Below are 19,923 nucleotides of genomic sequence, written 5' to 3' on the forward strand. Positions count from 1 at the left end.
CCTACTAACCTTAAAACTTCATGTATTGATTTAGCCTTTTGTAGTTTGAATTTAGCTCACAGGATTCAGTGGTCAGTTGACCAAAACACTACTTTTAATAGTGATCACTTTTCTATATCACTTAAAATAGATATCAAAGTTAACAATAGTGAAGAAAATAATAACTTTAAATGGAATTTTAAGAAAGCTGATTGGAAGAATTTTTCCAAAGCTTGTGATGAGAGAATTTCAGATAATTATATTTCTGATAATATTGAAAACTCTAATACTATGTTAACTACTGAGCTTATTGATATTGCAACTCAGTTTATCCCTATTAAAAAATTTAGAAAGCAAACGAAACCTTGTGTGCCATGGTGGTCTGACCAATGCAACAAAGCGATAAAGGACAGAAATAAGGCTAGAAACAAAGCTAGACATACAGGAAAGGGGCATGATTTTATTATTTATAAGGAAAAAAACAAAATTAGTCAAAAAGTTTTACAGGATACACAAGATATATATTGGAAAAGTTATTGTAACACATTGAATGACAATTCCAATATTTCAGATTTATGGTATAATATTAAAAAAATGCTTGGTAAAATAAGCAGCAAAAAAGAGATACCAGCTCTTAGAGCATGTGGTCACTTTTTAACTAGTACTATTGATAAAGCAAACTATTTTGCTAAAAAAATTTGTAGAAGTTAGCAGTTCTAACAACTATGATAATGATTTTAAAAAGCACAAATCTACTGTTGAAGAGCAGGAAATCAACACGTTTCTTAAATATTATAAAGAAAATCAAGATTGTTTTAATGAAAAATTCACTTTACAGGAATTTAAAGATGCCATTTCAGATACAAACGATAGTTCACCTGGTAAAGATAAAACCAGTTACAGCATGTTCAGACATCTGAGCGACAAAACTTTAAACATTTTTTTGCTATTTTTAAATAAAATATGGTTTTTACAGGAGATTCCTAAAGACTGGAAACATTCTGTGGTCATCCCTTGTTTAAAACAAGGAAAAGATTCAAGTGATCCGTTGTCTTATAGGCCTATAGCTTTGACCTCTAATTTTAATAAAATTTTGGAAAAGATGGTAAATAACCGATTAAGATGGTTTTTAGAAAAAAATAATTTATATAATCCAAACCAAAGTGGATTTCGCAAAAATAAAAAATACTTTACAGCAATGTATTAGACTTGATAATGAAATACATAAAACTTTTGCTAAGAAATATATTACTGTTGGCGTTTTCATAGACTTTCAAAAGGCTTTTGATATGCTATGGAAACACGGATTATTAAAGAAAATGGTTAATTTTGGTATTAAAGGAAATTTGCTAGCTTATGTCAATAATTATTTAACATCAAGAACACTACAAGTTAAAATAAATAATACTTTTTCAGAAACTTATTTTGTTGAAAATGGTACCCCACAAGGGAGTTGTATAAGTTCCACTTTATTTAATATTATGGTTAATGATTTATCAACATGTTTACAAGACTGTGAGATTTCACAATTTGCAGATGACGGTGCTATATGGAAATCAGGTTCATGTATTAAGTTCTTACAGAAGAAAATCCAACTAGACTTGGATAATATTTGTAAATGGTGCTCTACATGGGGCTTTAAAATTTCTCCAAGTAAAACTGTTGCTATGATATTTACAAGAAGAAACAATATAAATATATCTTTAAAACTTGGTAATCACACATTAGAAATAGTTAAAGAAATTAAATTTTTAGGATTAATTTTTGACAGAAATTTAACTTGGCAAAAACATATCCAAAGTTTACAAACAAAGTGTCTAAAAGTTATTAACTGTATGAGAGTTCTTACAGGAACAAGATGGGGCGCAACCAGCAATACCCTTAGAACTATTTATATTTCCTTGATTAGATCAAAACTTGATTATGGATGTGAAATTTATAATTCAGCTTCTTTTAGTACTAAAAAATGTCTAGATAAAATTCAAAATCAGGCATTACGTATATGTACTGGTTCAATGAGATCAGCTTCCTTGAAAGCTTTGCAAGTTGAAATGGGAGATCCACCTTTAGAAATAAGAAGACAAAGTCTAATAGCAAAAGCTTTTTTAAATATGACTAGTTTTGACAACTCACACCCGGCTAAAGCCGCGGTAAATGACACTTTCATTTTTGATTATTACTCCAAAAACGTTAAACGAAAACCCTTTTCAATAACAGCAAGAGATTTTCTAGCTCAAAACAAATTTTCTACTGAATATATTTATAGATATTCAGAATGTCCATGTCCACCATGGCATATCGAAAAATCATTAGTTAAAACACAACTTCAGGATAAAATAAGTAAAAAGGATCTGCCACATTTAATTAAAAGTGAGGCCGAAATATTAATCGACTCAGAATATTCAAAACATTTGCAAATATTTACAGATGGATCTAAAGACCCACATGGTAATACAAGTTGTGCATATGTTGTTCCAGAACTTAAAATAAAAAAAGGTTTTAAACTACCAAACTATATTTCTATATTTATGTCAGAATTAATGGCAATATTTGTAAGTCTTTTATGGCTAGAAGATTTTAAACCTATTAAAACCGTAATTTTTGTAGATTCTTTGTCAGCTCTTCAAGCCATCAGAGCTCCTATTTTTAAAGTAAAGAATCAAATTTTATACGATATTCATTTAATTTTGACTTCACTTAAAAAGGGTGGATCAGAAATTATATTTGAATGGATACCAAGTCATGTCGGAGTAATGGGCAACGAAAGTGCAGATTTACAAGCCAAAAACGCACTTAATTTAGACAACTGCATAGATTTTATACCTCTCTTTAAAGAAGACATTAAAACTGTCTGTAAAAATTTTCTGAAAAATTCATGGCAAAAAGATTGGGAAACAAACAAAGATAGGTCATTATTTAAAATTATTGATAAAGTAAATTTTCAAATTAATATTCCAAATTTAACAAGAGAGATAGAAATATTACTCTTCAAATTAAGAACAGGATATATTGGACTAAATAAGCACCTGAATAAAATTGGAGTAGTTACCTCAAATCTATGTATAAACTGCAACCAGATCGAAAGTGTAGAGCATTATATGTTAAATTGTAAATTATTCAATTTAGAAAGGAAAATGTTATTTGAAAAACTAAAAAAGCTAAATGTTACTGATTTTTCACTTAAAAATTTACTAAAAGGTTATAATTTTGCCCCTATTAATGAATATATGCTGAGTACGAAAAGACTACATTATGTCAACAATACGTAGCAATTTTTTTTTTTTTTTTAGATTTTATTAGTTTTTATTTGAACTAAATTCAAATGCTGTATTTTGTTTTACCTTTTACATATAATTCATATAAAAAATAGGGGTCTACCTATATTAGGGAGAATTCATTTTCTGCCCCAGGAAAAAAAAAAATGGTAAATTTGTTAATGAATACTTTTAATAGTTAAAGACATATCATGCTATATTCACCTACATCAAAACACCAGGATAGCTACCTTCACTATATAGAAAGAAATGCACAAAAGAAACTCTTTGCCTAAGATAAGGAACAGTACTCACCAAGAGAGCGATATCTTTAATTTTTCAACTCGACCTCGATTAAGAAATCACTACTTACATAGCTACAGAATTAATTTTCAATACATTCATTTTCATATTTAAGCTGCTAAATTTATTACACTTTTTTTTAATATTCAAGTATTAATTCATGTTAAGTCACCGACACAACATATAGACAAGTAGATTAGCGGTGCCAACCAGTGGTCACCCCCTGACATGGTAGTCGTGATATACAGGGTATGAAATTATGTTAAATATTTAACCAGATTGTCGTGTGTGTAGCTTGTTTAACAATGGCGTCAGCACAAGTACATCGAATGTACTTACGGGAAAAACAAGCAAGTACAATTCAAACTGGAATCCTTGAGCATCCTAGTAAATTAATATAAAAGTATAAAGTCCCGTTTTTTATTATAGAAATAAGTTAATTTATTTTTCTTTATATATATATATATATATATATACAATTTGGCTTTTTTTTTGGGGGGGGGTATATCATGAAACAGTTTTTTGCATTTCGGGATCTAGACAGTGGCATGTCCTCTGCCTGACTGATCACCAGACAGAGAACAGGTCAATGTATGGTTCCAGTTTGCAATTAACCTACACTACCATGGTTAGTACCTCCGTGGGATAGTGCGTATACACGATTCTCACGGGACCACTGGCTGGGGCAGCTGATCAAAACTTAAGTCGTATATTTCATAAGCAAATAAGTAACACCTGATTAAAAACAACAAATGAGCGACACACTAGGTTCTTGTAAAACTCACAACAAAAGTCATAAAAAAAAAAAAAAAAAAAAAACATTAATTCTTTTTTTTTTCTGTTATTGAAAAAAAAACATTAGGAACATATAGGGCGCAATTTCCAGTAGGAAAGCCGTCCTTAAAAAGCCCACAGAAGAAGAAGAAGGTTTATTAAGACATTATCGCTCAAATATAGTTAATAAAAATTATATCAGAGCAACAATGCATAATTGTTTCTTTTCCATTCTTTTTTATTTTAATAATGTTTATGTTGATTTTAATTTGGTAGGTAGACTTATATTAAATGCCCTAAACGTAAATATACGGGGTTTTTTTTAAATGTATTAGACGTAAGATAATGTCGACTTAGAGCAAGTCAAGGTCGTAAAACTTAAATCAACCAACCCATCGTTATCGCAGACTAAAATTTATCTCATATAAACAGAATATATGTTTATTTATAGCAAGACTTTTTGTACGTCACGGTGCATGACAGCACAATAATCCCTTTACAGAATCGGAACCACAATTCACAATTTTCGTATTGTGCTGCTTTTCCACAATGAACGCCTGTTTCGCGTCAGTGACCGATATTACAATTTGAAACACAGTTTTAAAAGTTTATTGAGCTGTTCCTTCATTTACAAAGTTGTGCAAGACTTAACTGTTTATTAAATTCAACAAATGTCAACATTATCTTCATTAATTTTATTATTTAACACAACATTGCTTTTATTACAAGCTATTTCATATATCAATATACAGCTAGGGAATATTTGTTGTTGACCGAAAATATAAGATACATCGATTTAAACTATGTGAAAAATAAATAATTTTTGTAAGTAACTTTAATTTTCGTGTCTATATTTAATTTACGAGTACACTATAGTAACACAGAAAAAGAGAAACGGAAATATACAGGAATACCTAAAGTTTCGTAAGTCATTGCAATGGACCATACATTACTGACATGTCACAAGTTTTCATAGCACTCAGCAAGTTTTGAAACGAATATGTGAGATAAAGATCTACTGCATTTGGGCAAATTAAAAATATGTTAAACATCTAACTATTTTATTTTTAACAGATTCACAAGTTTTAAATTTTTTAAACCGTGCATCAATATTTTATCTTTTTAATTAAATTTCTTATATGTTACGTGTATTGATCATTCATTTGTTTAAATTGTGATAAGTATATGACTTTAATAAGAATACACGCATTTATATATATAAGTCGATAAAGTTTGAAACGAATAAACGAAAGATACATCGATGTTGTTTTGCTTGGGTGATTTACCTGTTAAAAGCTCGGGTCTCAACACGGTTTAAAACGAATTAATACCAGTTTGAAATAGTTTAACGGGGGCGTGGCCTATTTGTTTGACGTAACGTACCGCCAACTTGAATTAAATTGAACGACTGCAAGCGAATCTATTTGACTGGCATTAAAATGATTTGATATGCATTGAAATAAATTAAAAATGATTTTTAATTTTTGTCAATCTTAATCAAATGACGATTAATCTCATTTAAACAGCGTTAATGCGTTTTTGTCCGATCAAGTTAAATTCGGGTTACTAGTGTAAGACATTGCAAGACAAAAAAGAAAAAAGAAAAACAGCAATGTCTAAGTTAAAAGATTCTTCTTCTAAAATTCAATTGAATGAAAGTTATAGACCAGAAGGTATTCAAAATCGTCAGATCAAAGGACGAAGACACAGTCTACGCCATTCCTATAAACAGACAAGGAAGTAATATAAATTCGTAAAAACATGATACTGTTCTGAGAAATATTAAACACTCCAATCTGTTACGATAATTAGTCACGCAACTGTTATAATATTTCTAGGTACAAATAGTATTCTAGTTTGAATTGTAAGCAAGCGGCGTTAAACATGTATCATTCTATTGTACATACCCCGTTCATACTGTTGTCTATTTTTGTATTGGTAGTGGTGATAGCGATAACAAATGCAGATAGAAATCTTTTAACATCAACTTCTGAGTCTGGTAATTATAATGTAGGGAAACTTATGTGTGTATTTCTGTATGAATTGTAAATTTATTACTTTGTTGTTAACATTGTTTTTCCTTTAACTCTATTTTGTTTTATATTATCATGTTTACACTAAATTGATTCATGTGTTTAAGGTGTTTGTTTTTATGGAAAAACGGCTGAACGAGTACTTAGCATATTGGCAACTGGTAGATACAGATCTTTGTGGCCTTCAGGTAACACTCTTTTGCATTTAACTAAATTAGTTGAAATTTAGCTTTAGTTATATAATATGTATAGATCCTCCATGTCTAAGCTAACGCTCTAACAGCTAATATAAACTAGGAATCTTCTGCTCTTTTTTGTACACAGAAGTATTTAATATATATATATTGCGAAAGCAAATTTACAGATCTAACATTGTTGGGTTGATGTTTAGACGAGTTGTATATACATTATGTACACAGCCATGTATCACCGTCATTGATGGCGATCCGATGGATACATCTGTTGTAGGGTTGTCACTGACTCAGACGTACTTATGAATATAATTATTTTCTGTGACTGTATCTTACATTAATTTGTAGGATCCTTTACTATAGATAATTTAGCTGATCTGTAACAATAACATCTTCATGCCTTATATATCATGTACTGTAGTACGCCGCTAGATTAAAACTGACGTGGAAAGGTAACACATGCCCACCGAAAGCTCTTTTTTTGAGAGCCAAGGTGGTCGTGTGATCTAGCGAGACGGCTGCAGTGCAGGCGATTTGGTGTCACGATATCACAGTAGCATGGGTTCGAATCCCGGCGAGGGAAGAACCAAAAATTTGCGAAAGCAAATTTACAGATCTAACATTGTTGGGTTGATGTTTAGACGAGTTGTATATACATTATGTACACAGCCATGTATCACCATCATTGATGGCGATCCGATGTATACATCTGTTGTAGGGTTGTCACTGACTCAGACGTACTTATGAATATAATTATTTTCTGTGACTGTATCTTACATTAATTTGTAGGATCCTTTACTATAGATAATTTAGCTGATCTGTAACAATAACATCTTCATGCCTTATATATCATGTACTGTAGTACGCCGCTAGATTAAAACTGACGTGGAAAGGTAACACATGCCCACCGAAAGCTCTTTTTTTGAGAGCCAAGGTGGTCGTGTGGTCTAGCGAGACGGCTGCAGTGCAGGCGATTTGGTGTCACGATATCACAGTAGCATGGGTTCGAATCCCGGCGAGGGAAGAACCAAAAATTGCGAAAGCAAATTTACAGATCTAACATTGTTGGGTTGATGTTTAGACGAGTTGTATATACATTATGTACACAGCCATGTATCACCATCATTGATGGCGATCCGATGGATACATCTGTTGTAGGGTTGTCACTGGCTCAGACGTACTTATATATATATATATATATATATATATATAAAGATCACTATATTAAATGTTCTTGTGTGTAGAAATATATATAGATTACTAAAAATTCAACATTTCCGGTATGAATAGTTTTAATTCACTAGTACTTTCATGTTTAAATAACAATCTTCAGGTGAAACTATACATGATTAACGTAACTATGTAACGGTAGGTATGTAATCTTCAGGTGAAACTATACATGATTAACGTAACTATGTAACGGTAGGTATGTACCTACCGTTACATAGTTACGTTAATCATGTATAGTTTCACCTGAAGATTGTTATTTAAACATGAAAGTACTAGTGAATTAAAACTATTCATACCGGAAATGTTGAATTTTTAGTAATCTATATATATATATATATATATATATTATATATTCAATGTTGATGGGTAAATTTAACGTGGTTTTACTTCTTAAGGTCACAATAAGCCACTGAGTGATATGATCACTTAATGGTAGTATACTTCTCATTATTGAAACTAAGTAAGGAAAATTATCAAAGAGTGTTATGAGTGTCTTCCCGCTATTCGTTATTACAAAACACCTTTGTTTTAACTTTCCATCTACCAATGTAAAAGTACAATATTAGTATTTGCAGTAAATGAACATTAACGTCATTTAAAGATTTCAATGGGATATGTAACATTTTGTGCAGAATTGAAAGAAAAAAGTTGATCAGAACAAATTGACAAAAAGAAAAACAACGTGTTGTTTAAATTTATTGTTTAAGCTAATACTTGTTGGCAGATTCATTTTTGACTGTATTCTAACAAGGATTAATTTCGAAAATAATAAGCCCATAATCTGTTTCTCGAAAATGCTACTAGTGTTGCGATTGGAGAAAAACAATTGTAATATGTTATCTTCTATCTTATTTAAACCTAAGTAAATTATTATACTCTAATATAGTGTCTATGCTTTTTTAGAAATTCAGGACTGCTCGGATTTACACCCAAAACATGATAAAAGCGGGGTGTACAAAATCGTCCCGGCAGGTGGCGCTGGATTTAAGGCGTTCTGTGATATGAAGACGGATGGCGGACGATGGACGGTAAACATATTGTAAAATAAATGGAGGAAGTTGTTAAGAAATTATACGACCAACGCATTATATTGTTGCTTTATGATAATAGTATTCTCATCTGAATAATTGGCAGACCTCTCTGTACCATTTTTAGAAACTTTAGACTGATAATTTATATGCGCATATGCGCATATCTCATATTAAATATTCATTTTTTTGTTCATTCAGTTACATCATATACATGAATTATATACTACAAATTAATTTATGATTCATATAAAATGTACATATATATTTTGAACTCTAGGTTTTTCAACGTAGACAAGACGGTAAAGTAGATTTCTATCGGGGATGGGAAGAATATGCAAAGGGATTTGGTAATCTGAGGACGGAATTCTGGTTAGGTGAGTGCTTTCATTTAAATAAATCAGATTGTGAAATACGTTCGCCGACTTGAATCGAGTTCCAGGTCGAAACAAACATTATCAATCTTGTTTTATGTTGATTTTTTAAACAAAGGCATGAACTAGTATATGGAATCTATCGAAATTATGGAGGTGCTGACAAAATGCAAGATGCCTATATTGTAAAATTAACAATCAAACATTTCCAACATATTTTTAATAAAACAAGGTTCATCACACATGCAACAAAATATATCCTTTAAATGAAAAATACCAATAACTTATTTGAGCTTCCTGAAGTAAAAAAAAACTGAAACAATCGACTTCATCATATAAATGAATTCATTCCTAGTTTAGCTGTCCTGTTTGATTTAAGCGTATTTTCATTTTTTTTTGCTTTGAGATGATGTCTGATGTCATATATATTTGGCAGTTCTCATATAATTTTGATAAATTTAAATAATGATTTGAATTTAAGCGGGAATATACACAAATAAGGTTTTCATCTCAATATTTCTCTTATTTTTTATATAAAAAAGGTAATGACAACTTGCACAAACTAACATCAAATGGACATTATGAGCTGAGAGTCGATCTGGAGGATTTTAATGGTGATAAAGCATTTGCAAAATATTCTACTTTCTACATTGGTGACAGTTCAACTAACTACAGACTTACAGTGAAGGGTTACAGTGGAACGGCAGGTAATTATGTCATTTTCTGAATAAATTTTCGCTACATTACGTTTTTCGTAATTACAGATAGAAAGGGACTAGCTTTCGAAATTTTTAAGTCGTATGAGCATTTATCAAACATGTCTAAACTAAGAATACTGCTCAGAATATCTCATTGGTTAAGGACACCAATGTAACGCTTACTTAAAAGTAAAATCACAAAAATACTGAACTCAGAGGAAAATCAATTCGGAAAGTCCATAATCACATGGCAAAAACAAAACGCATCAAAAACGAATGGACAAGAACTGTCATATTCCTGGCTTGGTACAAGCATTTTCAAATATAGAACATTGGTGGATTGAACATGGTTTTATAGCTAGCTAAACCCCTCACTTGTTTAATACACCATTTGTTTTGTATGTTGTTAATTTTAAGATCACTCAATCATTTTTTATCAAAGACGTCGTGTATTCATATATTTCAAAATCAAACGCTTCACAATATCAACCAACGGACGAATAAAAAAACAACTGTCATATTTCGGAACTAGTAACAGTACTTACCGAGGAAATTATTGTGTTAAACCTGGTTTTATAGCTAGATTAATCATTGATAGTAAACGATCATTGCAACCGGCAGTGCCGTTGTGTAAAATAACAAGACTTTCTTTTTAAAAAAAAGTCCCTACATTACAAATGTGAACAATTTTACCGCGAAAACTAATGGCCAAATGTGAATGCTAAACAATAGACAAATATGATATACAGCATACATACTCTGTATGTTTTGAGGAAGGTCTTCTATTCCAAATTAAATTCGAGTTACATTTTTAATTCGTTACATTTCTTTTGAAATTAGTTCTTGAATTTGTGTATAAAATTTGATAAAAAAAAAACAAATATAATAATATGAATGTGTAAGCATGGGTACTTATACTAATTGATTTACTGTAATATTTATTGTATAATTGAAAGGGGAAATCTTTTAGACACAACCTCGGGAGAGAAACTCAGATATCATAAATGGTTGAACAAACAGGGATTTCAAAGCTGTTACTTTTAATTTACATCATGGTCAAATCTATTATATTTCTTTTTATCTTGATATAATTTTAGGTGATTCTCTAAAGCACCATAATAATAAGGCTTTCTCAACAAAAGATAAGGATAATGACAGCCATAGCAGTATGGATTGTGCTGAAGTTTATAAAGGGGCTTGGTGGTATAATGAATGTCATCACTCTAATCTAAACGGACTGTACATAGGAAATAAAAAGGATAACAAAGGAATGCGTTGGGTTCATTGGAAGTCATCTCAGTCAATGAAGACAACATCAATGATGATTCGTAGAGTATAAAATAATGTAACACTGTTTGTTAAACTTCCAAAAAATAAAAAAGTAGATTGCATACTCTGTAGTTGAGTTTTATTGTGTTTTATTGCATTGACATTCACTAAAAAGGATATTCGTTGAATGTACGGTTTTAAATTGTTTACTTGGATTGATATTGAATAATTTGCAGGCTAAAAAGACATCAAACGGTTTTGTGTTGTTTTCTGAATTGCATTTTTAATACTTTGTTTTCAAAATGTATGTTTATCATAGTTATAAGCATGCTTAGTGGATATAGAAACAGACAGATGTGTTGTAATTGCAAACTCTCCACCATAGACCAAATGACCTAGCAGTTAACAATCATAAAAAGTAAAATCCCAAAATTACTTAATTCTGACTAAAATTAAATCGGAAGGTCCTTAATCGCATGGTAAAATCAAATGACAAAACACATACAAAACGATTGGACAACAACTGTCATATTCCTCACGTGGTACATGCATTTTCAAATGTAGACAATTGTGGATTGACAGTCACCATTCCATTTTTACAAGGAGCATTATCCAAACAAAAAAGTATATTCCAGAAAGACCTCTTGAAAGAATCTGAAAGTATATCAGCTATTTATCTGGTGGTGGTCATATTTCGAAAATTTGAAAGAATCTGAAAGTATATCAGCTATTTATCTAATGGTGGTCATATTTCGAAAATTCACGTCAGAGAGAAAGATTTGCCAATTGACTGTCAAGATTAAAGTAATGGAATTTGTTTAAATCCCTCTCGAAAAACGTGTTGACTTTAAATAAATATATATGAATTTTAGAATCAACTGTCCTTACCATTAGATACTATGAAATTATGCATACCTTGGTCCCAGTTCTTCATTCAGGTACTGTATTTAAAATCGATTGATTCGATGACAGTTGATTTTTCTGGATGTTATACTTCAAAACAGTTCAAAATGTATTGAATAAACAACTTAACAATCGATTAATTTTACAAATCTTTAAAAATTGGTAACTATTCAATAACATTTGTTGAAGTATTCAACTCAACTGATTACCATAGTTGGTTATCAATCGATTTAATTTGTTTAGCATGATGGCTCGATCGTAACGACTGTTACGATCGATAATGATTGAACAACATTTTTTAAATCAATCTACATAATTTGTTAATGATTTTGACTCGATCGTAACGAGTGAAACGATCGATGATGGTTAAACATATTTTGTCGAATCAATCTAATCAACTTGTTAAAAGTTAAGACTCGATCATCACGATATATATACGATTGAACGTCACATGTAGCATCAACAAACTCAATTTGAGGAAGACGGAGTCGACAATTGGAAGTACCGATTGAACATCAATTGTCGACTCCGACATCAAACTTAGATTTATTACCACTACTTAATTGTAGCAATCGATAAAATATATAACGAGTGAAAATCGTTGGTCGATTCAATCAAGTCAACTTGTTTATGATGAGGACTCAGTCTTAATTATATCTACGATCGATAACAATTGAACGTTGAATTTTAAATCAATAAATGTGTTTATAGTAACTATCAGTACGATCCATAACGTTTCATTATGATTAGTTTTACTATATATACAACTCAAACACAGGCAAGTTTGAAACGACCGGCACATGGTACAAGAGACAAACACTGTTAACATAATATATAAGAATGAATATACCTGTGTAGCTACCATGACTTGGACAAAATATCGAAAAAAAGTACATGACTTAAGTGTCAGCACATATTTCAACTCTCTCAAAATCGCATTGGTAGAATAGGATCGATACGATCCTGCTCCGTTCGTTATAAGTCTCATTCTTAATAAGAGTTAGAAGGCAGAAGGTATTCAAAACAATCAGGACAAAGGACGAACACACAGTATACGCTACAATGTAACATTCCAAGTAACAGACAAGGAAGTAATGAAAATTCGTTTAAAAAATTAAACACTATAATCTGTTACGATATCTAGTCACAAAACTGTCATCACAATTCTAGGTATACATAGTGGTATATTTTTAATTGTATGCAAGCTACGTTCAACATGTATCAATCTAGCATACAAACACCGTTCGTAATGTTGTCCTGTTTTGTATTGGAAGCGTTGATAACAATAACAAATGCCGATGGAAATCGTGTAACATCAACTTCTGATTCTGGTAATTATAAGACAGTCATACTTTTGGTGTTTATTTTAAATACATTTTGCATTGGTTGCTCTATTATTAACATTGGTTTTCTTCACAATGTTTTCTGTTAATTTTTTCATATTTACACTAAACTGAATTATTTAAGGTGTGTGCTTTAATGGAAAGACAGCTGAACGAATACTTAGCATCTTGGAAACTGGTAAACACAGATCTGTACTGCCTTCGGGTAACACATTTATACATTATACATATCAGTTGAAATTTAGCATCTGATATATATTCCTTTCTCTAAGATTCTTCTATGATTTGTAATACGACGAAGTTAACTTCTGTACTTATTTTGTACACATATGTATCTGAATAACTATATTTATTTAACGTTAATATAGCATTGTAAGTAAGTATTGATAAATTGTATACAAATCAAACGCATCACCGACATCTAAAGGTTACAATTAACACTTGAGTAAAACGGGCACAACATGAAGATATAATGCGGTTCATTTAGAGAATAAGGGAAATCATTTATAGACTGTTAACCTTAATTGTCAGGCTTAAAATATTTACAAAATAATTTTTCATTCGATTCTAACGAAGATTCGCTCTGTTTTGATTTGCTTATTATGTATGTTTGTCGAAAAATGCTACTTTTTTTGTTTTGCAATTGGGAACAATAATTTTATTTTGCAATCATAATATATTTTATGCTAAAGTCCATATACTGTCAAATAGTGTCTACGCTTTCTCAGAGCACAAAAAGACGGGCGAAAGATACAAGAGGCAAAATGTTTGGGATTGCACGAATTAAGACCGCAAACATAACAGAAGTGGAATCTACAAAATCTACCCGGCAGGTGGCACTGGCTTTAAGGCGTACTGTGATATGAGGACGGATGAGGGTGGATGGACGGTAGGAATATTCTATATAATTTTTAGAGGTGAAAGTAACTACTGAAAATAGTAAAGGAATCTTGCTCATAAACAACAGTTTTGTTGCTTAATAAAAAATAGTATTCTCTACTGTGAAATAATTGGCAACTTCGCAATGCTACCTTCCCTTTCATGAATGTGACCTACCGAATTAGACTATTTACCGGATTTGTAATCACATAAGCAACACGACGGCAGCCACATGTGGAGCATGATCTGCTTACCCTTCCGGAGCATCTGAGATCACCCCTAGTTTTTGGTGGGGTTCATGTTGTATATTCTTTAGTTTTCTATGTTGTGTCATGTGTACTATTGTTTTTCTGTTTGTCTTTTTCATTTTTAGCCATGGCGTTGTCAGTTTGTTTTAGATTTATGAGTTTGATTGTCCCTTTGGTATCTTTCGTCCCTCTTTTAAAATATCTATTTTATACACTGATATTTTTTACTGTTGATGTTGTCTGTTTCTTATCTTAAATGTTCTTTTTTGTGCATATCTCATATTTGTTATACACATATTTAGGGTTTTCCATTAGTAGAAATCTTATTTCGACACCTCTTTCCTCGAAATCATACTTTTTTGCAGGGTTCGCATTTTTGTTTAGTGCATATATTTCTTCTTTCTTAAAAAAAATGTAGTAAACAGCATTGTTATTTCATTTTTTTGTATCCCTGTAGAACCACTGATTTTCTGTCAACAATTGATTCACGCGACGACTTCAAGGTGAAACCCGAGTTTTTTTCACTATGGAAATAGTCAGCGAAATTTACAAGATGCACGAAGTCAAACTGTTATGTTTGTTTTGCCAAATTTTTTCGAAATTCATGATTTCGAATCTCCGCACTTTTTTTTCGCTTGTATTCATTTCATTCAGTTTAATCATAACTAACATGATATACTACAATTTGTTTACGTTTCATCTTTAAACATATGTTGAATTCTAGGTTTTCCAGCGAAGACAAGACGGTAAAAAAGAATTCTACCGAGGGTGGAAACAATATGCAAACGGATTTGGTAATCTAAACACAGAATTTTAGCTAGGTTAGTATATTACCTTTTTCTGTTTTTACATGTTGTATGATATGATATTTGTTTGGCAGTTTTCATATAATTTAAATAAATTAAAAAATGATTCGAATTTAAACAGGGGTATACTCAAATTAGGTATTAATCTAATATTTATTTTTTTTTCTGATTAAAAAGATAATGATAAACTGTACAAACTAACATTAAATGGTCATTAAAAGCTCAGAGTCAATCTGGCGGGTTTTAATGGTGATAAAGCATTCGCTAAATATTCTTCCTTCTACGTTGGTGACAAGACGACCAACTACAAACTGACAGTGAATGGTTACAGTGGAACGGCAGGTAATACTGATATCGTTCATTACAGGTAACACTTTAATATACCTGCCGCTGATTATCGATGGTGTCTAAAGACTTAAAAACAATGACCTATTGGGATTTATTAAATAAGTCTCAACTTAGGATATTGTTCAGACTATCTTATCATTTTAAGGGCAACACATGGAAGTTTTTAACGACCTTGTCAATGGCTTAGAATACAGTTACAGGGGAGGTAATGACGTTGATAACGTAAAATGTTATTTTCGCGACGCTAAACAGTGTCATATCGGGAAAAGATGCATGGGTATTCTTTAACCTGATTTAACTTGAAAACGAGTACGTGTACCCCCTTTGTTTTAAAATATCATTTAGTTTCATAACGTATAAAGATTATGTGTAATAGTTTTGATAAAACAAAAGTCAACATTGATTTGTTATTAAATTTATAATTGGTTGTATTATTGATTGGATAGAGATAACACAAATTGTAGAATAAATGGCATTTTAAAGCTGGCTGTTTTTATTCACATTATCGTCGATCATGGTCGATTCTATTCTATATTTGTTTTTATCTTTCAATAATATCAGGTGATTCTCTAAAGTATCATGATAATCGGGCTTTCTCGACAAAGGATGAGGACAATGACAGCAATAGCTGTAACTGTGCTGACCGGTACAAAGGGGCATGGTGGTATAGAGAGTGTCATTATTCTAATCTGAACGGACTTTATGTAGGAAATATGAAATATTTAAAAGGGATGTGTTGGCACACTTGGCATGGATCACAGTCAATGAAGACCACAACAATGATGATTCGTAGAGTATGAATGTAACATAGTTGGTTATACTTTCGAAAAATTAAAATATAGATTGCATACTTTGCTTTCGAGTTTTAATTTGTTTTTTGGCTATGATATTCACTAGAATGTGTAATCGTTAAAGATGTACATGGTTTTAAGATGTTCACTTGGATTGGTATTGAATAAATCGCTTTTTTTCAGGCTTAAGTGACATTAAAGTTTTCTATGTTGTTTGAATGGCATTTCTAAAGTTTTGGTTTTTTTTACAAATGTATGTTTATTATAGTTCTGAGCATGCTTGATGAATATAACAATAAGAAGATGAGTTATGATTGCCAATGAGACAACTCCCCACCACATACCAAATACATAGAAGTTAGCATTTGCAGGTAATCGTTCGGCCTTTTACAATTAGCATAACCCATACTGCATGGTCAGCTAAGAAATATTTGTTTTCATGAACCACGTCTTGTGTGAATGAATAAAGTTTCCAATCTACATATCTAACGGGGGTCACTATTTCGGAACTCCTCGTCAAAGACACCAAAGAGAAAGATTTGCTGATTGAATGTCACGGTCATAAGTATGGAATTTTGTTATGTTATCACATTAATGTCGTAATAGTTGACCTCAACTATATATGAATTTCAGGACCAACTTTCCCAATAACACATGAATTGAATTTATGTATACCGAGGTCCCAGTCCTGTATGTATTATTTCTCGTAATTCCATGTGATTATGGACTTTCCGATTAGATTTTCCTCTAAGTTCAGTATTTTTGTGATTTTACTTTTCACGAAAATGTCGGAATTCACCTCAAACCTTTAAACAGACTTTTTTCAGAAAGGATATAGTTACGATGCTGTTGTTAAGTCATTAATGCTTGCATATTTTAGTATTAATATTGATTTACCCATAGGGTCTTTCCATCGGAAATTCACATATTTATTACCAAACTAGTCGTTGGCATTATACGGTTAATGTTCTTCTCATATATTCTATGATGGTATGATACCAAACCACTAACGGGAGATATTGTACTTGATTTTCAAAGGATGAAGACATAATCTTTCAATTGAGGTCAAGAACTGGTATGTCAGTCACTGCTACTAGTCCTTTGTTCATTCATGTATCATTGTCATTATGCTTAGTTTCTTCTGTTGCCTATAATGAACTCAGACTCGGACTTCTTTTTAGCTGAGTTTGACCCTTCGTTTTTCTATGTTTTTCTGTATTCTGCATTGGCTAGAGGTATAGAGGGAGAGATGAAATCTCACGAAACATGCTCAGCCCCGCCGCATTTTTGCGCCTGTCCCAAGTCAGGAGTCTCTGGCCTTAGTTAGTCTAGTATGATTTTTAATTTCAGTTCATTTATATTTTTTGAGTTAATTGTAACGTTCATTTTCACTGATCTAGTACACCACTTTATTTAAAGGCCAGCTGAGGCCCACCTCCGGGTGCGGGATTTCTCGGTGCGTTGACGACCCATAGTTGGTTTTCGGCTGTTGTCTGTTCTTTGGTCGGGTTGTTATCTTTTGAACATATTTCCCATTTCCATTCCCAATTTAATTACATCCAAAGTTTCTTTGTATGTTGGCGTTTGTTTTTGTTGCATTCAGTAATCCTGTTGTTCCTCTGTTTTCCTCCTATAGTTGATGTGGCTCCCTCGGTTTTAGTTTGGAACCCGCATTTGTTTTCTCTCAATCGATTTATGAACAACGGTATACTGCTGTTGCCGTTATTTCCATTCAAAGTAAGATAATACATTAATGAGTGCTTGACATACAGTAGCAAATATTTCAACAAAATTGAGGAGTAAAAAACACATCAACAATTGATAAAGGTAGCATCTCGACTGGCCACATTTGTCACCAGCGTATTTAATTATTTCGTCAAATCTAATTTTCCGTACTTGTACATTTTTTATCTTTCGCCTCTCGTTATCTTCTTATGTTTCGAATAAAGAATTGTATATTCGAACATTTAGTTCCTTGGTGTTTGAAAAACAGTACATAAATCAAGAATAAGACTACTGCTACACACTCACCATTTCATTTATTTCATCCTCCCTATTAAACCTTCAATCTTAAGTTTGGGTCTTGTTATATGATTTTTGTTACAACGGTAAAAATTTAACAGCTTGATAAAAATTAAATCATCGTGTAAAAATCATCAAGATTTGCAGCAAAAACGATACGTTTTTCATGAACTTTTGCTTTCCGTCTAGTTTTAAAGATAAGTAAGAGATAGCATAATGTGCTATTATTTAGCTAAAAGATATATGTCATGTATGTACTCTACTAAAAAGTTACTAACCAATAACAATAATCAACTGACATCATATTATTATTTTCATCACAACAGTAATTTGAAATGCAATTTATTATTTCTGCTCTTAAATGTAGAGTAAGCTGCAATAAAATTGTTTCGACAATGGTCATCATCAGCAAATCCACGATCTTGTTATTAAATAATTGCTCTAAAAACATTCGATAGAATGATTGATATATTACTGAAGAGATACTAATTTTTCGGAAAAATTCAAGAAATGATTGTTCAAACTAATTCCCTACATGAATTATCTTATATATATTAGATAAAAAAAAGACTAATAAGTTTTCTTAAGATGGAGGTTGTCATGGAAATTTTTTGAATAATATCATTCGTGGAAATCCATTAGTATCAAGTAATATTACTTATGGTATATGAAAATACAATGGCATCATGTTTTACATGTAATACTATGTAATAAATAAAAGCAATTTAAAAAAGCAATCAGTATGCAGCATGTGATGAAAGACATTTTTTTCTGTACACAAAACTACATCAGTCACATTTTTAAATTTATTTATCTTACTTTCACTGTAAAGGAATAGAGAGTAACTCTTTTGCGTTCAAAAATTTTATATCCCACATAAAATGCTAGATTTGGCTGCTTACAAAAAAAAGATCATTATCCAAGAGTTCAAAAAAGATACAGTTGAAATCACCCCTTCGATAATTTTACAGGCGCCATAATGATTTTGTGGACCATCATGAAATATCTGTTTCACAGATGACGACTCGTATGTTCCAATTGTCGTAACTTACATTTCATCCTCATTTCCTCGAATGTTACCTAACGCAGGTTATGTACTTACACGAGCAACACGACAAGTGTCACATGTGTCAGCACCTGCTATCACCCTTGGGTTCGTGCTGCATTAACTTTCTACGCTGTGTTTTTTTATTTACTGTTGTTTATCTTTTCGACATTTTTATTTCTTGTCATGGCATTGTCCGTTTAACGTCGACTAATGAATTTGTATATTTCTTTAATATCATTCATCTCACTTTCTCTATTTAAGGAGTATTTAATCCTAACGCATGTCAGAGCAGATTTGCTTCAAATGTAGGTTGCTTCATATCATTATTTACTTGATAGAGGGGGTTGCTAACAGGAGAGAAATCTAATCAAGGTTACCAATTTGTGACGTTAAAGTCATCCC

The 19,923-nt window shown here is 31.5% G+C and overlaps 1 protein-coding gene across 1 annotated transcript; it reads left to right on the plus strand.

Annotated features, from left to right (window-relative positions):
* Positions 1–6,154: 6,154 nt before the first annotated feature.
* LOC139523145 (ryncolin-1-like) lies at positions 6,155–11,257 on the plus strand. The gene is made up of 6 exons (XM_071316947.1): positions 6,155–6,309; positions 6,451–6,531; positions 8,668–8,792; positions 9,073–9,169; positions 9,709–9,873; positions 10,962–11,257. Exons 1-6 carry the CDS (start codon positions 6,195–6,197, stop codon positions 11,201–11,203), a joined length of 825 nt encoding a protein of 274 aa, XP_071173048.1. The 5' UTR covers positions 6,155–6,194; the 3' UTR covers positions 11,204–11,257.
* Positions 11,258–19,923: the final 8,666 nt, after the last annotated feature.

The sequence above is a fragment of the Mytilus edulis genome, chromosome 5 (genome assembly GCF_963676685.1).
Source record: "Mytilus edulis chromosome 5, xbMytEdul2.2, whole genome shotgun sequence".
NCBI classification, from domain to species: domain Eukaryota; kingdom Metazoa; phylum Mollusca; class Bivalvia; order Mytilida; family Mytilidae; genus Mytilus; species Mytilus edulis.